Here is a 25995-nt window from a genome sequence, read left to right on the forward strand (position 1 = left end):
TTCAGATGTTCTCAGTGAAAGTCATCCTTGCCAAGTGTTTCATTAATTGGTGGATCTGCAAATAATAATCTTAATGTTAGCATCCTTATATACCTCTTAGAAATAAAGCATTTGGTGCTCATCTTCTTACAGCAACATTCTAAAATGAAAAGAACAGGATCCAGGAATAGAAATAAGGTAGATATTCTGAAGAAATCTTTACAGGACAAAATTTTCATTTATGAAGACTTGGTGAAAGATGAAAATTTGAATAAGGTAAGTGAAACTTTGTTGTACTGAGGGCAAAGACTAGATCTTTAGTAATTAACGAATGACATTTTTCTGTCAATGTGAATAAGCATGTGAATAAGAAGATTAAAAAAGGCATGAAGTATAGTAGTATAATGCATCTCTCTACTCTTGCATGCATTTGTCAAGATGTTGTATTTGAAGCTTAATGGTTTGGGCTTTGTTTTAATTTAATTTCAGTTACAGAACTGATTTCATGTCTCACCCTTTTTTCTTCTGGTTGTTCTGCGGCTTGGCATATGCAAGACTCCCCTAGATCCTGTGGTTTTCTTAGTAAGGCTTTCAAAACATAGAATCGTAGAATCATAGAATTATAGAATAGTTTGGGTTGGAAGGGACCTTTAAAGGTCATCTAGTCCAACCCGCCTTCAATGAGCAGGGACACCTTCAACTGGATCAGGCTGCTCAGAGCCCCGTCCAGCCTCAGCTTGAATGTTTCTCTGGGGAAACCTGTTCCAGTGTTTCACCACCCTCATTTCTTCCTTATATCTAGTCTAAATCTACCCTCTTTTAGTTTAAAACTATTACCCCTTGTCCTATGGCAACAGGCCCTGCTAAAAAGTTTGTCCCCATCTTTATTATAAGCCCCCTTTAAGTACAGAAAGGCTGCTATAAGGTCTCCCCAAAGCCTTGTCTTCTCCAGGCTGAACAACTCCAACTCTCTCAGCTTTTCTTCATAGGAGAGGTGCTCCATCCCTCTGATCACTTCATGGCCCTCCTCTGGACCCGCTCCAACAGGTCCATGTCTTTCCTTTGCTGAGGGCTCCAGAGCTGGACGCAGCACTGCAGTTGGGGTCTCACAAGGGCAGAGCAGAGGGGCAGAATCACCTCCCTCGACCTGCTGGCCACGCTGCTTTTGATGCAGCCCAGGATACAGTTGGCTTTCAGTTCAGCAAGATTTAGTTTTTGGACCTCTCCTAATGCTACTGAAAACCCAGAAATGGGTTCTTAGATCCAAAGACCCCTTGTATTGGGGCTGAGTCTCTTTGTACAGAGCTTACGGAAAGGTAGCCTTGATTCCGGTGGGTATCTTTTAAAAGGCTCACAGCCACAGTGTGAAGTTAATGCTTAAGGAATGAGTAGGTCCAATGTCAATATGGATTTTTGAAGGCTTTTTCCTTCTCTGCTAACAGATGTTCCATGAGGTCTTGTTTGTGTTCCCTAACCTTCTTCTCCTCTTACCCACTTGTAAAATATGAGTAATACTACCTCTGTATATCAGAGGAACATTATAGCGATAACTATGTTAGCCATAGGCAGTGCAAAGCTGTAAGAACTATGCAGAACAAGCAGGTGCTATGGATAGTTAAAAATAGTTTCACAAATGATTGCAATACCAATTTTAGTACAATTTTGGACAAAATTTGGGTTTTACACCTTTTTCCTGTGCTTTTTATACTTGTGTCCTGAGGAATGAAAAATACTGGGTCGACATGTTTATTCAGAAATAATTTCACTTTATGTGAGAGCAACATTGTTAGTATTGGTTGCAGATAATAAAAGCAAATGTTCATCTAGTCCAGCACATAGTGTTTGAAAGTGAGAGCAGGTGGTTGAGCAAGAATGCAACGAGTGGGCAAGTGTATTCTGGCACTCTTTTTAATAATTTAATTACTCTGGTCCAAGAATGCCCTAATCCTTTAATGGAGGCATTTAAACTTCTGGCTGCAATACCTGATGCCCTGACCTCCAAAATGTACATACTTTTTTTTTGTACTGTTGCTTGAAAATACAGTGGAGTATGGGCTAAGCTCTTATGTTACAGTAAGTACTGAATACTTGTTTGGTATGAATACTGCCTGACATTTTTCTTAGCATCTTGTTTTAAAATTGGGAAGTTATCTTCTCTAAGCCTCATTGTTTCAGTTTTATATGCCCCATCTGGCATACCTGTTGTTGTTCTAATTGAATGGCTGCACATTAGTTATACAAAGCCAAATGCTTTGGGCTTTTCACAATAAGGAGGCTAAACTGTTGTTAAGGAAAATTATTAGGTCTCACATTGTTCTTAGAACACAGAAGTATTGCAAGAAACCTTATGCTGATCACTGAAGTAGAGTTTCATTCTTTTGGCTGTTGCTATGTGTTGCCTTGTTCCTCATTTAGAATCTTAAACTTCTAAATTTTGCATTAATGTGAACAATTTTATCATCTAACTCAAAAACAACCATCTGAAATTGCAGACAGTTCAAGGCAGGGAACAAGGACTATGGAGCAACACAGCTCTGCTGTGTTTCTGCCTTCACTGCTGCTGTTCTCCTGCAGACTTCATACTGCGTCGTGGGTTCTGTCTCACTACAGGATGGCTGTAAAATGGTTTCCAGCTAATGCTTATGAAAGCAGCAGCAGGAGGATGTGTTTTGTAATACTGTAAAACAGCCATGACAGAGAAGAACAACTCATAGACAGGATGTAGCGAGCTGGGAGGCCACAGCAAAAAGTTTGAAGCCTAGTCTTGGGGCACCTGAGAGTATCACTGACCTTGCTGTGAAGAATCTTCAGAAGCAGACTAGATCACTTCTTGTGTGTTTCATAACTGTCTTGAGCTGTCTTTGAGCTGTGCATGAGGAATAGCTGTTCCTTTCTGAAATAGCAGTTACCTACCTCCAAAGAAACAGTGGTAAAAATATTGACATTCTTTAGTCTGTTTTCCCTGCTAGGCTTAAAAACCCAATAATAAGACTTGCGTGAGAAATGTATTTGAGGTTGCAGGTAATCAAGTACTTTTTCAGATTATTCCCTTTATGTGTTATATTTAGGACTGAGACAACACTAGTTAGCAATTAGTCTGAATTAAATGTGGAATTTAGAAGTTGGTGCCTTCAAGCAATGGATTAATCATAGTGTGTTTACAGCGCTGGCAATTTTTTGTGTAGTTTGGATGTTTCAGGTGGAATCAGCAGCAAATGTTCAGACCTACAGGAGCTGATTCATCATAACCAAAGTAGTTTGACACTCTGATAATATTGTGTCAAGTAGTGCAATGTCAAGCAGTATTTTAGTCTTCTGTTTGGTATGATAAAAAGCTTCAGGAATGGCTAAGGTATATTAGTTTAAAACTAATTTATAATTTAGTTTATAATCAATATTTGATCCAGCTTCTACTGAAGTCATCTTCTGTGTCACACTGAAGTCAGGTCTACTTGCAAGCTTTGATTTTTCACTAATGTATTTCTGTTTGCAGAGCTGTGATTTCAGAGCTGACAGGAGGCAGAAGGAAACTCAAGTGGCTAGGGTCAGATAGTACTACCAGATGAGTAACACAATATTTTGTTTAGTTAAGAGCAGTTAATTTACTATATAATGTTGAATAGATGCTGAATGATAAAGCTGAACATCATTCCCATGTATTTGGGTGTGCTTAATGTATGGTTTTGTCCTTAGTAATATACAAATAGTATCTAGTTTTGCAGTTTGAAGCATAAATCTTATGATTCATGAAATACACCAAACATACCCTATAAACCAGGTGTTATTTGAAGTAGTTGACAAAAATATGTTTGTCATCAGTGTCATCTCTCGTGCCTTTGAATTCAGCTGCAATTAAAATATACATTCTTGTGCTTTAGAAGTGAACTTGAGTTGTCAAACTCCATTTCCATCCTTATTCATTATTCACTTTAACGGGTTCAAACTTCTGCTAAAGGTGATCACTCATTTACTCATTCATCCATTCATTATTCATTCATCCATCCCCAGATTTCATACATGTATAATTAATTTAAAATCCTTGAGTTTGAAACTGAGCCTCCTGTGAAGAAAAAAACAAACTTTAAATTCAGTTGTGTCCACACACCTGTCAAAACATTTTTCTGTAATTTTTTTTGTCTGAATTCTGAAAGGTTTGTAGCACATCCTGTTCCTAAACCACAAAGGCAGCCTTCAGATATTGCTTACTAATTTTGTGTCATATAAAACAAAGCATACCTCAAGCATATATTTTCCCCTGCTTTGAGATAGTGTAAAAATGTGTGTATTCTGTCAGGCAGTATCTTAGATGTGTAAAAAAAAGCTGAAAGAAAAGCAGGACCAGCTCTTCAGTGTGTGTATGTTGTCATAACTCATTCAAGCTAGTAGTGTTGTAATAATTTCTATTAGTTAAGAAGCTGCCCTAATATGCTGAATAGGGAACATCACATAGACTATGAAGCATTAGTTGTTTTAAAAATGGACCTGTTTATGTCTAGTCAGACAGGTCTGCTTGATTTTTTTTTTCTTTTTCCCCATTTCTTGAATGGGTGCTATTGTAATAAAAATCATAATATAAACCATGTAGTCTCTTGCAACAACATCATTGGTGGTTCTCATCCATCTTCATTTTCTTGCTTTTAAGTAAACTCAAAACTCAGTGTGGACAAAGTTTTGAAAGGTGACTTGTGTCGTTAGTTGTCCAACCTGGTTCATTTCTAACATGAATTGCCCCTTTAAGTGATGTCTGCTGCAGTGATGCATCTCCCTGAACACTGTGCTAGGTAGCAGCTGTTGTTAGCGAAATATTAAGTGTCTGGCTGAACCAAACAGAAATTCCTTGCCTTCCTTTAGAAGCTGCTACTTCTGATATTTGTTAATATGTCTGTTTTACTATTAAGGACTCACTTCCATTCCACCCTCTCTTTAAGAATCACCTGAGAGTGCAACAACTTTCACAGCTGACAAGGGGGGTGAGGGCAAGTCAATGGAAACTTCACAAATGAGACCTTAAAAAATGGGACAATCGGACAACACAGCTCTGAGAACTGCTAATTGCTTTTGAGAACATTGTCTTGAGTCACAGTGATCACTAGTATAACAGTAAATTCAGTGTGCCTTTTGGAACAAAACCTTGAGTCTTATTTGAGAAATCAGTCTTGTGCACAGGCTTTTGAAGAAAGATTATTACTATTATTACTGTTTTCGATATTTGCCTCGGCACTGAGGTGTTCTGGCTTCTAGGCCTTAGTCTTATGTCACTGGCTTATAAGAATATCTTGAAATAACGCTTTGGATTTTGAAAATAATTTTGCTTTGAGAAGATAAATAAACCAAAACAAACAAAAAACCCCCCCAAAAAACTGAGTTACGGTCGGATTGGCTGTCTTGTGCTATCTATATCAAAGTCGTGACTTGTAGGATGTTCTGCAGAAGTTTTTATCTTTGATTTCCGATCACAGTACAGTGTACACCTTTGAATGCCTGTGAATTGCTGGACTGCGAGCTTAAATGCAAAAGTTACTTTTCAGTAAAATGCATTCTACAGAAAACAAAAGGCCTCAAATTCACTGTAATAGGTTTCTTGCCTCCCTGAAAAGAACATAGTAGGTATAAATAAAAACCTATTACTATTATTGATTTTTTTCCTACTGGAAGCTGAAACATAGAAACAAGCAATAGATATTTCTGGATCTATCCTGAGGTAAATGTTATCTACTTATTTTTGAACATGTACTGGAAGGCAGCTCAGCTCTTTTTCCATAAACTCCCAATTTTGGCCATCTCTTTTGCTTTTCGCTGGAGATCTGTCTCCTATGTTTAAAAATAACACCCTAGTTTTTAGCATTTTTGTTACCATATTTCCAATATGATCTGAGTTCAATTCTCCTAACTCAAATATCCCATTTTATTGTAACCCCATATGCTTACTCTTATTATTTAGTGTCACACATCTACATTACTGAAGGTCGATTTGTTAGATTAACAGTAATGCTGAGAGACAATGTCTGTCTTTTAAGATGGAGGTTTGTTAACAATATCAAGAAAATGAATCTTGCCTCTACTTTGTGTCTGTAGCATGATTTCTTACTCTTGTGTTATAATTGCCTTAATTCACGTTACCTTCAGGAAATATTTCCTACTAACCTTCCTTCTTTTGCATTCAAGGGCATTCCTGATGATGTAATGGAGACTTTGGAGGGTATCACATGAGCATGAATGGGAGCATATGTGGTTCCAAATCACATTTTAAATTTAGCTCTACCTACTGGCTCATAGAATTTGTGTAATACCCAGTCACTTTTAGCAGGTCCCTTATCATTAAAATTTCCAGAGAAGATTCATGAGCATCGTGTTACATATTTATCATCTTAGGGATCTAAAAACTTGGTGGAAGTCTCCTTAAATGCTCCTTTAAAGCTACTCATTCATAGAGTCAATAATGTCTAGTTCTGATTAGCATGAATAGAAAGCTAATAAGGTTTTAATGTCTTGAGTACATAACCATCTCTATTTGTGCAAAGATATTCTGAGGGGCAAAATCAGGTCTTCTGCCAATGGAAAGTCATACAGTGTCTGAAGCCTACAGTTGACATTTACAGTGTTGTAGTTCACACTTGTAGGGCAAATACTGTTGGGTTTTTTTATTCTTATGTTAGGGACTGGTAAAACTGTAGAGAGATTAAGACTGCATAAATGAAGGCATATGACAGGATGCCTACCATGCTAAGATAGTGACCATGTAGGTATCTCAATTAATAGGGATGCTCATCTCTGCCTGTTGTTTGAGAGAGGCCAAACTTAATGGGATAAATACTTTTCCAGAGGATGCAAATGTGAGTACCTGCTCTCAGGTACCATGGTGACTGTGATAGTAAACTTAAAACTTATTTAAGAGTTTTTGAGATGCTTCCTTTGGTTGTGGTGGTTCTGTTCTTTCACAGGCAGTAGTTACTTATGTGTTAAAACACATAATACTGGAAACTTCTGAAAATGCTTATTTCTGAAACCTTTTTTTTTTGTATGCTGTGAAACCTATCAGATTATATTTGTCAGGACTAAAAGAGAGTTTAGAGGTAGAGTGAGGAAAAGCCCTGCACTCCGATACCCAGCAGTGTACAGATGGGCTGTTTCAGTGCTTGGCTTTATTTTAAATTCAGTGTGTAGGACAGCAGTTGACACCAACACCAAGTAGTGGAGATGGAGCTCTCATGGTTGCATGTGCTTTCTGTGTCTTCTCTCTCTTACAGTCCAGCTTCTGGGCCCATGAGGATAATACAAGGAGAGAGAATAAACACAAGCTGATAATTATTTACTGTCTTTGAGGATTCAGCCACCCAAATGTTACATATGCAGCGTAGCCATCAATGTCTAACCTAGACATCCACACTTACATGTCAGTGGAACAATATTTTTTAGGATATGAAGCATACTGAGAAGTACCTTTCCTTTTCTTTGAATACAAAGGGAGCTTAGAGTGACAAGCTTGGATGGAAGCGTCTGAAGAGGGTAATTGCAGATGGCTACTATCCACATTGTCCTGCAGAAAAATGGTCACAGTAGCAATATCACTGGCTGTGAGTGTCAGTGGTGTAGCATGGAGAGCTCATCAGTCATGTAGCATTTGATAGTGAGCTTGCCTTTGATAGTGCTTGCCTTTCACCCTTGGATAATTTCTGTGGATGTCCCATCAGATGGGTGGCAGCAATGTAGCTGTTGAGTTAAATCGTTTTGATTTAATTCTGTTCGATGTCCATTCAATCCACTTTGAAATCCATTTCCAATAGACTGTTGATTTACAGTTTAACTTTGTTTTATGTAAGAGTATTTTCGGTTATTTGTTTAAAGACTAGTGGGTTGATTTTCGTTGGTCAGTATTAACTGACACTTGCTAATTTGAAACTAAATACAGTCTTTCGATTCATTTTGTATATTTGCTGAATAGAAGGATATATTTTATCTTCCCATTTAACCAATTACATAGTTAAGCATAGGTTTATTTATAATTTTAATTTTAAATTTTATTATATTAAAAATTATATAGACTTCTATTTTAGGTTAGTATTTAATATGGAAGTTACGATTCACCTAAAACAAAGCCTGATCTCTCTGAAATATCTGACCTACTGTAGTATTTTTTTGATCACTTAAAGACAATGAAATCTTGGAATTTAATGTTAAAAGCAATTTTTTAAATAATATATTACATTATAAGGTAGCAGCATTTATTTCTTTGCTGCTTGTTACAGAATACTAAAACCATGAACATGCGTGTAAGGTTTTTTGTTGACCTTGTTATCTTTTGTTTTGTTTTTTTTTTTAGGTTAAATACGAATTGCTACTTGAGAAAGAGTGTCAGCTGCATGATCTGGAAAATAAACTTGGAGAATATATTGCTTCTTTAGCCTTTCGAAAGACTGTTAAAAAATCCAAAATGTTGGAGCTGTATACTGCTATCATAAGTATACAAGCTCTGCTCTTTGAACAACTGAGCACGTCAAAAACCCTGTCAAAATTGGAATGTATTCAGATTTTAGAAGCACAAAATCCTGTAAGTAATTAAGTTCTGAAAAGGAAAAATGCCTGTTAGGAGACAGCAACTGTCACAGTAGCTTATTTGACTTCGATTTAGTTGTGCTGGTTTGCAGCTCCTGGTGGCCCAGCCTTTAATTTCTGTGATTATGTACTCTTTAATGCACTCAGTAAAGGAAATAAAGAGGTGGAAAGCATTAGAGCCAGTGAATATTGTCTATTATTGTTAGTATTAGTATTACTAATTATTTATTATAGTAGCATCCAGAGATCTACAGTCAGAAAAAGCAGTATTTTGGTGGGTAAGTTAATATTGAAGTTTCGTTGATCGCAAGGAAGACAATTAGGAAGTGATTGTGAGTCCTGACTAGGACAGCGTGTAAATTGTCATGACTGTGTTACAGAATTGTTCATGTTATAGTACTATCCATATAGTAAAATCCATAACCACACAATATGTATCAGTCCTCAAGTTTTTATAGATCATATATACAGCCTCCTACCTGTCTGCCTCCCTCCAGCTATACTCATACTGTTTAAATAGCAGAAACTTCGGAAAAGCTTCTTCCCTTCATCGTATTTATTACATACATGGTATGTGCCAGTTTTCTAATCCTTTTTTAATACTTCAGTGCTCTGTATTCATGAAGATTTTTTTTTTTGTACTTCTGCTATTTGCAACCATCCAAGTGAGGCTTGGGAGAGCACTGGAGTAGAACAAACAAAATGGGTTCTTAAGAGCAAAGCCTCTTTGCTAGAGGGCATCATTAGACAGCTATTGCTGTGAAAACTCCTGGGTAAATTTTAATACTGTCATCTCTACAGAGTTTCTCTTAGAATGGCAGTTAGGATGCTTATATGTTTCCAGTTCTGTTTAAATCTGTGTTAAATCTGTAAGAAATAGTGAAAGTTGTATGGAGATGGAATATTAAAAATAACTTCATCTGGAATTATAGCCTTTTATGCAGTAAGTGTAAGAGGGCTCTGAAAGAGATTGCTTTTAGCTTCTCTGTCCCTGGACAGATGAAGAAAAAGGATTGAAAGACGGACAGAAGAGAGATCTAGAGTAGCTAGCACTGGATTCTTTAGCCCACTATTTTAGGCATTGTTTAAAGTGCCTTTTAGGCTTGGTGTACGGGGGCTGCCTTCAGGTGATCAAACCTTCCTTTCTTGCTGTGTTTTATTTCTGCTCCTTTGTTGTACTAGCTGGCAAATTTAAACACCTGTTACTTTAAAACAAATATATCCGAATACATGGGATTCCCTAAAGCTGATGATGACATTGATAGTTTTGTCAGCGAAACAAACACATCCGGCTATATGTGAATTTACTTCATCCCTTTAGGATAGCAAAGTAATATTCAGTTTTGGTGTTAGGAGAGTGATCTAAGCTCCAGTGTCAGATCTTGCTGACCAGGGAACAGATACATAGGGATACCACGCTCCAATGAATTTCTAGTCTTAACACAGCTGATGAAATGGCAGAATAGATTAAAATTCAGCATGTTCTACAAGCTAAACGTTGGGAAGTAGGGCACTGAGATATTAAGCAACTTGTTCAAGGTCAAGCAAAATGACATTGGAAAACTGGAATATGAAGCCATCTTTCTAATGTCTAGTTTGACTCTGACCAAGGAGAGATCTTTGGCACGAGGCTCCAGTCCACTTAAGACTCTTGGTTTTTAACCCTTTGATTTTCAGAGCATTGTATTTTTATCCTAATTTTAGCACACTAAAGGTGAGTTATTGTCTTTTAACTTCAAACCTCTTTGATGTTAGCTGTTGATCCAGTATAGCTAAAACTAGTCAGTCTGAGTTTCTTATGTAGTTTCAGTGGTTTTATGCAGCTTAGATGAATTCTAATGGTGCCATTCTTTTCACAGAATCACAGAATGGTAGGGGTTGGCAGGGACCTCTGGAGGTCATCTCATCCAAACCCCTGCTTGAGCAGGCACACCCAGAGCAGGGGGCACAGGAATGCATCCAGGCGGGTTTTGAATGTCTCCAGGGAAGGGACTCCACAGCCTCCCTGGGCAGCCTGTGCTGCTGCTCTGTCACCCTCACAGGAAAGGAGTTTTTGCTCATATTGAGGTGGAACTTCCTGTGTTCCAGTTTGTGCCCATTGCCCCTTGGCCTCTCATTGGGCACCACTGAAAAGAGCCTAGTCCCATCATCCACCCTTTAGATATCTATAGGTATTGATGAAATCTGCCCTCAGTCTTCTCTTCTCCAGGCTGAACAAACCCAGGTCTCCTAGCCTTTCCTCATAAGGGAGATGCTCCAGTCCCCTGATCATCTTCATAGCTCTCCGGTGGACTTGCTCAAGCTGTTCCACGTCCTTCTTAACCTGGGGAGCCCAAAACTGGACACAGCACTCCAAATGCAGTCTGACTAGGGCGGAGTAGAGGGGGAGGACAACTTCCTTCGTCCCGCTGGCCACACTCCTTTTAATGCAGCCCAGAATATTGTTGGCCTTCTTGGCCACAAGGGCACAGTGCTGGCTCAGGGTCAGCTTGCTGCCCACCAGCACTCCCAGGTCCTTCTCAATAGAGCTGCTTTCCTTTGGATCTCAGCCATGCTGGTAGTGTACTTCCTAGATGTCATCTACAGTGGAATGTTTCAGACAGCATCAACCTTTCACACAATGAAAATCAACTCATAGTTTTCGGCATTGTTCCAATATTCATAGCGTGCAAGTCATGTTTACTGGAGCCATGCAATGAATTGGAAAGTGTAATGACTACAAGTGGCTGGATAGAATGAGAAATGAATAAACTAATGAGAAATTTTGATGCCATCTTTTCTCTTCACTCCAAATGAAATTTGTTCTTCCAAGTTATGTCTTTTTATCATTATGTGTTTTCAACCTCTAGGAGATTGAAGAACTTGACAGGAAGCTGGAGTATGAGATGTTGCATAAGGAGTCAGCTCAGCAGCAGCATCTGATGAGTAGGCATAGGTGGACTCCGGATGGACTGGGACTTTCAAGTGAAGCTGTGGAAACAAATGCAGACAGACAGGTGACGGTTCTGCTAAGACAGGCCATGAATAAATGTAGGCAATTTATAAATCTGCACCAGCAAAGGTAAGAACTTTGGTCTCAGGTTTTACTAAGTTACTGCAGTCCTTATAAACTCTGAGATATCACAGAGAAACAACAGGCTAAATGTTCTGTGTTTGAACAGTGTATTTTTGTGATATGGCCCAGAGCATAACTGAGGAGTCTTGGGAATATTGAAATAAGAAACATGAAATAATAACAACTTAGTTACATATAGATTCTGATGTGTTGCATGGCAATCACCATTTTTTGATGGGGACAGCGGAAAAATAACAGTTCTCCTTAGCAGCAAGGAGGAAAAGAATTTTAATCCTGTTCCTTCGTCTCCCAAAAAGACAGGTAGGGACTTCAATAAAACCAGATCCGCTGGGGTCAGAGGAAGTAGCTGAGACAATTTAAATTAGATTTCCATCTCTGTTGTCACACTGTAGACTGAATTACCTATCATGCAATCCTTTTTGATAGGATATATAAACCCTTCTTCAGACAGGCTCAATTTCACTTTACCCTCTCCAGTTTTTAAGTAAAGATATCAGTGACCAAAAAAAAAAAAAAAGCTTCTTGGGAGGTATATAGAAATACCTGTCTTGTGAAGCTGCTCTGCTGAGCAAAAGTCACAGAATCCCAGGTTGGAAGGGACCTCAGGGATCATCTGGTCCAACCATTCTAGGAAGAGCACAGTCAGACAAGATGGCCCAGCACCCTGTCCAAGACAACTCTTGAAGGTGTCCAATGTGGCCGAGTCAACCACTTCCCTGGGGAGATCATTCCAATGGGTGACTGTCCTCACTGTGAAAAATTTTCCTGAGAGGGTGCTTTCCATTACAAAGAGGGTTTTCTGTGAAGCAACTGATACATTAAAAATGGCTTTGATAGCCTTTGGTGGGGTTATTGCACTCTGAAGTCTGTTTCAGTTCTGAAAGGGCTGGAGCTCTGCTCGATGTAGATTAACAACTCTTCTGTTGCCAGAAGTAGAGAGTCACTAGATGAGCAGATAGGTTACTGACTTGTGGATACTACTGTGGAGATGTATCAGTTTTGTACTTTTCCCAGACAACATAAGGATGGCTTCATGATTTGGTCCAGAAACAAAACAATCACCAGTTGTGAGGAAATGAACTGTTAGCTATTACATACCAGCAACAAAAAGATCCACAACTTGCCATAATGTGTGATGATGAAGTTTAAAGAGGAGGATGGGGACACGCTGAATCATGATGTTTTGGAGCGATTCTGGATTTGAATTGTGTGCAAGAGCATAGCTTTAGATACTGCTCTGATGTTTGCTTGGTGGTTCAGGGGAGAAAGGGGGAGAAGTTGGCTTATTTTAGAAGTTATGCTGCTGACCCAACTTGGCTGACAGAAATCCTGAATGGATGACTGTCAGGTGTTGTTTCCTATAATACAGTCATTGCGTCTGGGAAGATTTCAATGTTAATTCTGTCTTTCACTTAGCTTGAGAGATGAGCAATGGAATTGCGTGGTGCTTGAAGATCTCCTGGAAAATATAGAAATGGATGCATTTTGGGGACTTTATAGTCAGGTAAGCATGAAATTGAACAACGCTTCCAAGTTTAAATTACAGCTGTATCCAGAAAGCAGCTTTTCTTGTTTTTTGGGGAACAATTACAGATGTATTTGGACCCAGTTCTGCTAACAGTTGCTACCAGTTCTGGTGTTTGCAGTCTGTATTATCATTCACATCAGTTAATTCTGACCTCCTTTCAGCCTTTTGATTTTTATTGAGTTATACTTCTTTTTGTTCACTTACAAATCCTTTCTGGGGGTTGCCCTATTGCATTTCATTCTGTGGAGAGAACTAAATTGCCTGAGTATCTGCTTTACAGACAGATTTACAGTGTGATTTTCATGTAATGAGTCAAGGGTTTTGTTTAGGCTTTAATCAGTGTTAGAAAGGATTTGCATTGATCTTGTTACGAAACTAAGTCATAGAAGGGCTGCTAGTTAAATTTTCTAGTATCATCACTCATATTGTTTTCAAAAAGAGCATCACCTCTTCAGGTGACTTACCATCTGTTGGCTGCCTGTCAGTACCACAAAAGGTATTAAAAATGAATCGCTGTTGTCTCCAAGTTTTATTTTGTAAGTGGATGTGGCTATCAGGAGCTGTTAAATTCTGTTCCAGCCTTCAGTTCATTCTCACTGTTTTCTGTCCCTATGGCCTATTGCACATAGAGCTACTAATGTTTTAATGGGACCAGGGAAATAGCATCCTGCTGACACTGATAAAAATTTCTGCTGCAGACCTTTATAGGGTGCTTATCATGAAAATGTTCACATGATTGTGAGTTTTAATCTGATTATTTCTTTATAGCTTCAAACTTTATATGACTTCATTTGTGTTCCTTTAAAGTAACTTCACAGCATCCCAGGCTGGAAGGGACCTCAGGGATCACCTAGTCCAACCTTTCTGGGAAGAGCACAGTCTAGACAAGATGGCCCAGCACCCTGTCCAGACAACTCTTGAAGGTGTCCAACATGGCTGAGTTAACCACTTCCCTGGGGAGATCATTCCAATGGTTGCCTGTCCTCAGTGTGAAAAATTTCCCTCTGGTGCCCAATCGGAATCTCCCCAAGAGCAACTTGTGCCCATTCCCCCTTGTCCTCTCCATGGGACTCCTTGTAAAAAGGGAGTCTCCATCTTCTTTGTAGCTACCCCTTAAGTACTGGTATGTGGTGATGAGATCCCCTCTGAGCCTCCTTTTCTCAAGGCTGAACAAACCCAGCTCTCCCAGCCTATCCTCATATGGCAGCTTCCCAGTCCTTTGATCATCTTGGTGGCCCTTCTCTGGACCCCTTCCAGCCTGTCCACATCCTTTTGTATAGATGGGACCAGAACTGTACACAGTACTCCAGGTGTGGCCTGACAAGCACTGAGTAAAGCGGGGTAATGACTTCTTTTTCTCTGCTGGTGATGCCCTTTTTGATGCGACCCAGCATCCTGTTGGCCGCCTTGGCCGCAGCAGCCACTGTTCGCTCATGCTGAGCTTCCTGTCCACCAGGGCCCCCAGGTCCCTTTCCACAGAGCTGCTCTCCAGCCAGGTGGATCCCAGTCTGTGCTGCACTCCCGGATTATGTTTTCCCAGGTGCAAGACCGTACACTTTTCCTTGTTGAACTTCATAAGGTTCTTGCTGGCCCACTCTTCCAGCCTATCCAGATCTCCCTGCAGAACAGCTCTCCCTTCTGGAGTGTCTACTTCCCCACTCAACTTGGTGTCATCAGCAAACTTCATCAGGTTACACTTGATCCTGTTATCCAGATCACTTATGAAGATGTTCTATAATATTGGGCCCAACTTGCATAACGGTGATGAGGCAGTGTCATGGTTCAGCCTCAGTTGGCAACTAAACACCACACAGCCGCTTGCTCACTCTCCCTAACCCTGTGGGACAAGGGAGAGAATCGGCAGAGCAAAAGAACTTGTGGGTTAAGATAAGCACAGTTTAATAATTACAATAAAAATAATAATTACAATAATTATTATTATAATAATGATGATAATATAATAAAATTGAAAAGGAAAAAAAAAACCAGAAACACAAACAATACAACCGCTCACCACCCACCGACCGACACTGCCCATCCCCGAGCCGCAATTGCTGCCTCCCTCCCCCGGCCAGCCCCTCCCAGTTCACATACTGGGCATGACGTTACATGGTATGGAATATCCCTTTGGCCAGTTTGAATCCACTCCCTTGGCTGTGCCCCCTCCCCTCCCGGCTTCTTGTGCACCCGGCAGAGCACGGGAGGCTGGAAAAGCCCTTGACTAGTACAAGCACTACCCAGCAACATCTAAAACATCGGTGTGTTATCAACATTGTTTTCATACTACATCCAAAGCACAGCACTGTGCCAGCTGCAGTGAAGAAAATTAACTCTATCCCAGCTAAAACCACGACAGACAGTCACCCACTATTTTCAGATACTCATTCAGTCTTGGAAAGGTGATACTGGCAGTGACAGCTATATCATGCTTTTCAGAGCCAATATTAAATCTGAGGCTTTATTCACCAATTTGTAGTTGTAGTTTGTCTAATAGCTCAAGATTTCAGAGATTTTGTCCTGTTCAATGTTCTTTTTTTTGTAAAACAGGTAAGGAGTTAACAGGCTTGTGTGAATATTTTGTTGCCACATAAAATGCTTCAGTTACATGTTGAGTATGATAAATATAAGTCTTGGCTAAAATAAACTCCATTCAACATTAGTGTAAAATAAACATCAGAACAGGTAGAAAAATTGAAAATGCTTTGAAAGGTCCTTTGGGCTTTGCTGATCTTTCCCTGTACTACTGTGGTTTAAATCATTGATCTTGGTGAGACATAGTCTTGTGAATTCTTTTTACACTGATTTTGGGGGTGGAGGTGTGTGTTTCGTAGTTCATTATATATTTATCTGACAAAACTTGCTGCATCCAGAACTGCTGGCCATTACAAAGGCTTTAAACAGCCCAGACCAACTCCTCCAGAGTAGCACCACTGAGACCATTTTCATAGTTTAATTTCAATGCTTTTAAAGCCACTATTGCCTTGTGTTCTTGGACTAATTGAAGAACCTTGTACAGCGTTTATTTAGCAATTTCATAGGGTGGCAAAAACAGTCACCACTAGGTGGGAACTCAAAGAGAGCATGAAGACTGCATTAATCTCATACTGTGGTTCTTAGCTTGCCAAACTCCTGGGCGTAGGAGGGTAGAAAGAAGATGCATGTAACAAGCCAGCTACTCAGCAGAAGAGTTCTTATCTTGCTAAGGATGTTGTGTTCTTTTTCTGCTGCTCTCGAGTTTGGGTTGTCTCTGATAAAGCCTCAGCATCTAGTCCCTTATGAAGGTGTGAATTCAAGATGTGTGGCATGTTAAGATGAATGCTGAAGCAGCTGTGTAGGACTTGGTGGGAGCGAAGAGAGACAAACCTGGTGGCTGAGTGTTATTGTTGCTGGCTGCGAATCATTCATTTGGAGGGGAAACCTATCCCAAGAGAGCTTGGCTCTTTTCTTAGCATTTCAGTTCAAAGGCAGTGCTCTTTTTCTTTTGGAAGTGTTAATCATATTTTTAATTGGTCTGCTCAGGACTAAGCAGGAATATGCTGGTTTTGCATGTTATTTTGGCTCGCTCGGTCCTAGAAAGTTTTATAATTAAACACTCACGCTCCTTGTTTTATATTGCCCAAGATTATACCACTTGGCTGGGAGGGGGAGCTGGATATTGCTTTTCTACAGCATAGGTAAACCATGTTGCTTAAGTTCCTAACAATTTAATTGTCTTCCTGTGATGGTTGTTAAGTTTTTTTGGCACAGATACATTGTGAAAGGACTTCTGAACAGCATGGCATGCATTCTGCAAGCTGAGAGGTTAAAATTGTTGTTTTGCAGATTATAGATGCATGCAAACAGAATGTGATACTTTTCACAGTACCCAGTCCTGTTAGCACCCTAGCAGGTGAACAGTGACCCTTAATAATTACAGATTTTTGACATCTTGAAAGCAGACATTTCAGAGCATCACTGTTGCCTCACTGGAAGTGAGAAAACTGGAAAAACTGGATGCACTGTTCAGTGTATACTTGGGGGAGCATGACTTATGTTTGTTCATAAGATTCCCTGAAGAAATAAATAATTTCTGTAAATATGCATTAGATACACCATTGGGGTTTTTGAATTTATAGTTATTCATATAAAGTGTAGCCCAGGGATATTCTGGGACATACTTTTTTGAAATTCCATAAAACCTATACATATTTACCTTGCAGATATACAAAACAAAATTTCTCAACAAGTATAATAGTATAACTCCAACTATAATTCCAAACCTGACTACTCTTAATTCAAGTGTAGAGAAGTATGTGCTTAGTAGAAGAGGAATTTATTAATTTATTAAGGCGCACAGTGTAACGTTCCTACTTTTGGATGTGCTTATCCTGTGAGCTGATATGGGAATTGATCTTTAAATCTCCCCCCCCCCCCCCCATTTTCTTACAATTTATAGAACACATCGCATTTGGCAAGTATTAGGAAACTATAGCTATTTTTCCTCTGTATATTATATTCATTCTTTTCTTTAAAGAGGATTTTTGCCTTTAGTTTACAGAACTGTGGATGCAGCCCTCTCTGGAAAACCAGATGAGTTTTACTTTTCCTACATTTTGTGTTTCAGCTTACATCCTTATTGAAGCAGATCTAGGTCAAGAAGAGATTTGCTTGAATGATAGTGAGTTCAGGATCATAAGCTTCTGGCTGAGAAGGTACTTTTAAATAAGATCATAGCTATAGCCCCAGGTACACTGGCTGCATTTTAGAGACAACAAATGATGCAGGCAGACTGTCATGTGGAAACAGCACAGTAAGCTTGAAACACAGGATGGATTGAGTTACTTGATTCTTGCATTAGTTTTTTGAATACACATTGCTCAGTCCAAATACTTAAAAGTAATTCTGTTTGTAAACTACAGTTCATTCCTGGTTTTATTTTGACCAAATTCAGAGAATACAGATGAGGTTATTGGTAGTGCAAGTAGCATTTTTATCCATTAGATGTTATGAAAAAAGTGAATTCCTAATCTTTGTGGTACCTTACTATATAATATACCTGAAGATTCAAACTCATCCCACACTGGAGGGCTTTTGGTCTGACTAGTGTGACCATTCTTGTATTCGCATGCACATTCACTTTCCCTCCTGCGTCTGCAAGCTGGCCTGGGTAGCTGTGAGCATCTGGAAGTGCTGCTCACTGCTGGTGCATGTTCACACATCAGCGCTCCCTTTGCCGTATGTATGCTAGATGCACCTGGCCCGTGGGTGCCTGTGCTGCTTTTGGTACTGTTGACAGCATTGTGGCACCTTGCAGCATTACTTAATTGTGAATTCTGCTGGGTTAGAAAACCATTAAGGGTCAGAGTGCAGAAAAGAACTATTTAAAGAGGAGACTATTACAGAGGAAGACAGTACTGACACCACGATGCATATAAATTACTGAGTTAAAGGTCCTGAGACCATTTAGTCAAAAAGGGTAGAGTAGGTCACAGAGATGTCGTTTTTATTCTCACTTAATGTTGTTTTTTTGTAAGTTTCTAGAAAAACAGTTTTTAAAGACCCGAAGTACAACACAGTCTCTATGCAGCTATAGAAATTGAACTTTGGTGTATGTATTAAGATTTAAGCTCTTATTTATGTTCCTCTCCCCAGAAGAGCCAAATCATTTCTTGCCCTAAGTAGCCTGAACAGACATCTCCCTTACCTAACTTTGGTGTCTGTTTAGGGTAAAATACTGGACATTTTAGATACTGCAACAGCTTACTAATGCCTCATCAATCTTAGGATTTTGTCTTGTTTGTTCTAGTATCTCAGTGGTTTCCATGGAAAACCTATAACAACACTGAAGAGTCCAGTGTGCTGGTTTTGGCTGGGGCAGAGTTAACTTCCTTCACAGTAGCTACGATGAGGCTATGTTTTGGATTTGTGCCAAAACAGTGTTGATAACACACGGATGTTTTAGTTACAGCTGAGCAGGTCTTAGAGCCAAGGCCTTTCTACTCCTCACCCCACCCACTGGTGAGTGGGCTGCGGGTGCACAAGGAGCTGGGAGGGGGCACAGCTGGGACAGCTGACGCCAACTGACCAAAGGGATATTCCATACCATAGGACATCATGCTCAGCGCACAGAGCTGGGGGAAGAAGGAGGAAAGGGGAGACATTCAGAGTGATGGCATCTGTTTTCCCAAGTAACAGTTACGCGTGATGGAGCCCTGCTTTCCTGGGGATGGCTGAGCACCTGCCTGCCCGTGGGAAGTGGTGAATGCATTCCTTGTTTTGCTTGTGTACACGGCTTTTGCTTTACCCATTAAACTGTCTTTATCTCAACCTACAAGTTTTCTCATTTTTACTCTTCTGATTCTCTTCCCCATCCTATTGGGGGAGTGAGCGAGTGGCTGTGTCGGGCTTAGTTGCCAGCTGGGGTTAAACCACAACACCCAGGAAACTCTGGGAGGTCGCTAGTTTTCCTGCCTTTTGGAGAGGAGTTCTCTGCTTGGAGAACAGTCTTGGGAAAAGGAGGTTGATTAATTTCTTTATTTTGTGTGGCCATCTAAATTTGGGTTAGGGCTGCTTGGTGGTGATTACTTTGTTTTATATGGATTTGGCAAAAGAATTGTCCTTTACAGAGCAACCTTTCTGGTGAAATGGCTTCTTTCAAAGAAGATTCACGTAAGGGGATCTCCTAGGTGCATTTGCTGCTCTGAAAATTCATCATGCAAAAAAGAGGCAGAGTTCAAACATTTGCTGTGATGTTTTGAATCCACTGTGGACAATGAAATTGGCCGTCTTCCTGCATGGTGGGACCTTATGGGTTTTTCATGTGACACTGGCCTTCTAGTCATCTCCTGCATCGATGCTTATAGGAGGGTCTACAGAGTGGAGGTGACTCAGCTGTTGTGGGTCATCCTGAATGTTTGGCACGTTTTAACCAACTTCAGCTACCTGAGATACATGTATGGTTTGAATAGACTACAACAGCATTTTTCTGGCATCCTTTAAGGCATTTAACTTGCTTTAATTTGCTCCACTTTTTTCTTTCCATGTAGTTCTCAATATATTGTAGACTTTCATATTTGATACGTGTGAGAAATCTGCCCTGGGGACACAGTAGTTTTGACAGCGGAGCAGAAAATAATGGGGTTTTGGTGTTTGGAGGGAGGCAGGAAATGGGGCTGGTTGATTGTCTAGGGAACAACTAAATTTGAACTTGGTCTGTTTGAACACTGTATGGGTATGCTTTAACACTGACCTTTGGGCCAAAAAAGAGAGGACATTTGGAAAAAAAACCACCAAAACAAAAACAGATGTTTGCTTCACCTCTTAACAAGTGTTACAAGCTATTTTCTGAGCTTATCACAGAATCCGGTATTAAGAGAGGCTGAACCGTGAAGTGCTCAACCATGGCAACATGTAAATGTTGTTATTAAATTTCAGAGGCTATTTTTTCCCCCTAATTTTGCAGACCAAGGAGTGCCATATCGCTTCATTGCTATCTTGAAAGGATTTCTTTATAATAGTACAATCCATAAATTGACTAAACCTTACATGCTAGAATATGGTTGCTCTGTGATTTTGCAGACCAAAGGGCATCAAGTACATACCCTAAGCATGTACACTAAGGTCAACTGGTTGTTTAACATCTACATGGCCAAATCCAGAATGAAATGGACAACCGTACTATATATGGGCCAGTGGGGGTAGAAACAGTGAACATGGGGCTATGACCACTTGACACCAAAACTGTCACCACTAACATGATTTTCAATAATATTTTTTGTTTCTATAATGTATAGTTCTTTAATGATAGTAATTAAAATTCACTAACTTTTTTTTTCAATGCTAAATTTATCTGTCATCTTCTCATTAATCTTCCAGGAGCTCCGACTGGCAGGTTATTTAGCTAAACTGACGAGGGTGCCAATGGGGACGTTGCACAGGATCCTGAACTTGTTGCTACCCTCCAGCTCACAAAGTGAGGTTCTTTCTGTCCTCGATTCCATCAGTAAATATTCAGATGGTGTTGCTGAAAGTGACAGTAATGCAGATGAGTCTGGCAGCTGTAAGAAAAGGTAAGCGTGACATTTTTTGGTAGACCATTGCAAGAGAAGATTATTGCTGTATATATATATGCTGGACAAGCAGATTGACAGCCACAGAAGAAAAATCACAGGCACATAAGTCTCCTTCTGAAATATTTTTGTGGGGTAAAAATACTTTGAAACTGCTACCTTATTTTGTGAAATATTTGAACTGTAATTGATTGATTAACAGTTAATAGATTTCTTAATTAAGTGGTTATTTTATAGATTCATAAATCTTGTTCTGATAATTTTCTTTCTGTTGACTTTAATTGGAGTTTATTACAATATTTTCCTTCCAGGTTTTTGTATTTATAATATTCATAGCACATGAGATTTCAGGTGTCTGTAGCTCCTAAAGATTTAAAGGAGGTCCTCCTTTCTAATAATGGGGGTTTCAGCCTTGCAGATGCCTGTCCCTTTGTAGTTCATTGCTGAAGTCCCAAGTAGCCGCTGTTTTTCTGTTTACTCACAGTGACAGGTAGTCTCCTAGAGCCTTCATCCCTCCAGTTCATCCCCATTAACACCAGCTGAATAGCTGTGCAGCTAACACGGAGAGGAGAGTGCTCCCGGACCTTCTTTCCCAACTCCCTGCTATGACATGGGAAGGGGATAAAAGCAGGTCTTGTGGCACTGGGCCCTCTAGTTGTCAGATGTGAGCTGTCAAGGAACAGATAAGGATCCTTGGGACCGTGCCCTGAGGTGTGATCTTAGCTGATTTAAATGATTTTTGGCAGGGCAGCAAAAATCCTTGAACACTCTTACTGACTGTATTCGTGGTATTATTGTTGTGGGTTTGGTAGCTAAAATCAGAAGGGGGAGGAAAGTGTGTGTATTTGGAGATTTGTTGCTGGGAATTTTTTTCTTTCCTGCTCCTTCAGGAAGAACCAAGAGTTGTGGGAAGCACTGGAGAACAAAATAAGGCAAGATCTGATAAATAGAAGTTTGGAAAAGATCCCTTCTCTGAACAAGAGAAAAGACAGGTAAAGAGAAAATAGGAAGAAATATATCTGATTTTATTTATACTTTATTTCGTCTCCAAAGGTTCTTCTTATATCTGCTAGAAATCAGAAAAGAAGTTCAAAAATACACACTGTCTGCACTGTTCTGCTGTTCGGTGCTTGTGTTTCCTACAACATATTTACACGTAATAAGCAATAATAGTAAATGCCTAAAAAAATTTTTCCATACATATCCACAAAATTCACAGCTTTTTTATATATATTGCCCATCTTCCCTAAGGTTATTTATTATAAAGTTACCTTCCTTATGAAATTTTGTGTTTCATAAAATTATTGGGGATTGGAATGGAAATTACAATTCTGTCTGAAATATTATTTTCTTTAGCTTTTAAAGTCAGCACTTCTATGTCAGGATATTATATAGGAAGTTATGCTTTTTTTGCCTACATTTTCATTTTTCAATTAATTTTTTTTCATTTATGTAGCTTGATAAAGAAGCAACTTGCCCTCTTGGAAAAAGCATCATTCCTTCATCTTGGATGTTCGTCTACACATCCTCCTATGGAACAGTCTGATCCACCTGTTCTTTTGAACAGTGGAACTGCCGAAGCCATAAAGCTGTCAGACACAGGGGAGAAGGTATTTTTGTTCCGTGAGCCAAGTGATCCAATACTTTCTTTGCATAATTCTCCAAGGAAAAAGAAAAAGAACTTTCTTAATTCCAGAAAGGCTGCTTGTGCAAATACGGACTCATGAAGGCAACGTCCATTCAAAGTATCAACTAGGGAAGAGCAAGTTATTTAAAATTCAGTAAAATAGTGAGAAAAAATGAAGTGTGAATTTTAACATGGGCGTTGCTTTAATCTCATTTGTGTGACTTTGTAAATAGCTGTAATTTTAGAATGACGCAGTTGGTGATGTGCATTGTGCATTTTTAAATTCTTGTCAGCATATGATGCAGTAGAGGAAATATGGGTGTTTTATGGTGCACATTCTGGCAGGCAGGGCTCAGTGTTCCTTCAGTAGGTTTTGATCATTTTTGCACTGATTTTACTGTTGCTGTATTTTCATAATTTATATAGAAAGGGTATTTATTCTATAAAGTAAGTACTGATTTATTGTTCTTGTATTTATATATTCTTGTAACAAACTGAGGTATAGCAGATGACATGAAAAGATGAAGTGGGTGACCCATAAGTCCTTTGTTCTCTGATTTTCCATTATTCTCGCTAATTTACTGTTTAATGTTGTGTTCTTAATAGGCTTTGAATATTACTTCTGCAGTCTGTGTCCTACAGTGATAGCTGGGTAGTCCAGATCTTCAGCATATACATATCTGCTTAGCCTTACATCCTGAGGCTAATTAAAAGAAACACACGTATTTGTTAACATTTCATGATATTCAAGCCTGTTTTGAGTTTTTTTTAACTGTATTTGAATGCTGTGCTCTGAGGGTACTGTGATAGTATATTTTGTATTTTTTCATGTATGGAGTTTCTGTGTCTTTGTATTAATAGGGTGCCAATTTAATTTTAAAAATTAAAATGTTACAATGTACGTGTCTGCAGTTGGCTTCTATTCCAAGTGGAAAAAGACATTTTTCCCCTCCTGCCCCTGCTTCTCTTGACGAATTTAAAGTTTCAGAAAGGGGTTTGGCCTGATGCAAGAAAAGCCAATAGGAGAACCTGAGCTGTGCTGGAGGCTGCAAGGAGTGCTGTCTTGAATGAGAGGCTTCCAAGATTTCTTGGCAAGCCCAGACTCTAGGCTTTTATAATATAAAAGAGAAATGACAGTACTGATCACGGATTAGACATTGGGGCCAATAGCTTTAATCAGTTATAATACAATGCAACATCTGAATATTGATTGCAATATCAATTTATTATCCTTAACAGATAATCTGTGTTGCTAATAATAGAAAGCTGACTTGTAATTCTCACACACCTCATCACAACTTTGAACCAGTTCAGTGGTTCTAACTATTCTAGCAGAGAAAGTCATGCCCTGCTATGAACCAGTTTCATATCATTCAAAGAAAAGTCCAGATCTTAACATCTGTTGTGCCTTATGGGAGAAGTACTGCCTAGGTAATGGCCCACTTCAATAAAGGTTTGACTTGCATTCAGCTTTGAGTTGTTCAGAGGACATGGGAGGGCCAGGTGTTGTGTGTGCAGTTCTCTGTGTGTACAGTAGGTATCAGCATCTGTATTTCATAGACTCCTAGAATAGTTTGGGTTGGAAGGGACCTGTAAAGGTCATCTAGTTCCAAACCCCTGCCATGGGCAGGAACACTTACTAGACCAGGTTGCTCAAAGCCCCATCCAACCTGGCCTTGAACACTTCCAGGGATGGGGCATCCACAACTTCTCTGGGCAACCTGTTCCAGTGCCTCACCACCCCCAGAATGAAGAATGTCTTCCTTATATCTAATCTAAATCTACCCTCTTTCAGTTTAAAGCCATGTCCCCTTGTCCTATCACTACATGCCCTTGCGAAAAGTCCCTCTCCAGCTTTCATGTACCCTTCAGGTACTGGAAGGCTGCTATTAAGGTCTTCCCAGAGCCTTGTCTTCTCCAGGCTGAACAACCCCAACTCCTTCAGCCTGTCTTCATAGGAGAGGTGCTCCAGCCCTCTGACCATCTTCATGGCCCTCCTCTGAACCTGCTCCAACAGGTCTGTGTCGTCTTTATGTTGGTGGCCCCAGAGCTGGGCGCAGTACTGCAGGTGGGGTCTCACAAGGGCAGAACAGAGGGGCAGAATCACCTCCCTCAACCTGCTGGCCACGCTGCTTTTGATGCAGCCCAGGATGCGGTTGGCCTTCTGGGCTGCAGCACACATTGACAGGTCATGCAGAGCTTCTCCTCATCCACCACCCCCAGGTCCTTCTCCTCAGGGCTGTTCTCCATCCATTCTCCTCCCAGTCTGTATTTGTGCTTGAGATTGCCCTGACCCAGGTGCAGGATCTTGCACTAGGCCTTGTTGAACTTCATGAGGTTTGCACAGGCCCACCTCTCAAGCCTGTCCAGGTCCCTCAGGATGGCACCCCTTCACTCCAGAGCATCAACTGCACCACACAGCTTGATGCTGTTGGCAAGCTTGCTGAGGGCTCATTTAATCCCACTGTCCATGTTGCTGACAAAGATGTTAAGCAGCACTGGTCCCAGTTTCACAGTTGAAGTCTTCCAAGGAATGTGTGCTGGACAAGCCATTAAAGTTAAGCCCATTTGGCTTCATAGTCATCAATGAGTAATATAAGGCCAAATTCTTCAGGATTTTGGACATTATCCGCATGGGGCAAATTGTTTTTATTTCTCCCTAAATTAACATCAGAAAGGGGCACTTTATAGTCTGGCTGAACCTCCTATTTTAAACAGATGTAGCCAAATTAGAATAATAGCATCTGCTATAATAAAATATAATAGTATCTGCTAAGGGTGCTAATGTACTTATGGTAGATTTGGGGCCCCAGAGAAATGCCTCACTTGTTTAGCAGTGCTTCCTGTTGGTTTCTACGTGGCTATATAATGCATTTTACTGACACTGAAAATCCTGGAAGTGAAGGACCCTCTAATTAATCCCACAATTAATTGTGTTCCCCTGGAAGTTCATTACTTCTCATCTTGAGCCTGACCATTGACCACGTGCTCCCATCTCCATTGCAGCTGTTGTCTCCCCTCAACCTGAAGCTATTGACCAAGGATGCAAAATGTGCAAAAACTCAGGCAAAAGTAGCTCTCTTGGGCAGCAACGCTTTAATCCACACAGTAAAAACAAAAACTGACTTACTGGTGATGGTATAATTTATTGAATAAATTATTCTCCACGCTGCACTAGTAGACT

At 39.9% G+C, this 25995-nt stretch overlaps 1 protein-coding gene across 1 annotated transcript in view; it reads left to right on the forward strand.

The window, feature by feature from the left end:
• Positions 1-23712, forward strand: part of EVC2 (EvC ciliary complex subunit 2) — an 81308-nt gene extending 57596 nt beyond the window's left edge. The window contains 7 exon segments of the mRNA XM_064449121.1: positions 133-255; positions 8300-8527; positions 11382-11593; positions 13025-13112; positions 20991-21184; positions 22075-22176; positions 22641-23712. Coding sequence (XP_064305191.1) covers positions 133-255; positions 8300-8527; positions 11382-11593; positions 13025-13112; positions 20991-21184; positions 22075-22176; positions 22641-22911 — 1218 coding nt within the window. The 3' untranslated portion in view covers positions 22912-23712.
• The last annotated feature ends 2283 nt before the right edge of the window (positions 23713-25995 follow it).

The sequence above is a fragment of the Phalacrocorax carbo genome, chromosome 4, assembly GCF_963921805.1.
Source record: "Phalacrocorax carbo chromosome 4, bPhaCar2.1, whole genome shotgun sequence".
Lineage (NCBI taxonomy): Eukaryota > Metazoa > Chordata > Aves > Suliformes > Phalacrocoracidae > Phalacrocorax > Phalacrocorax carbo.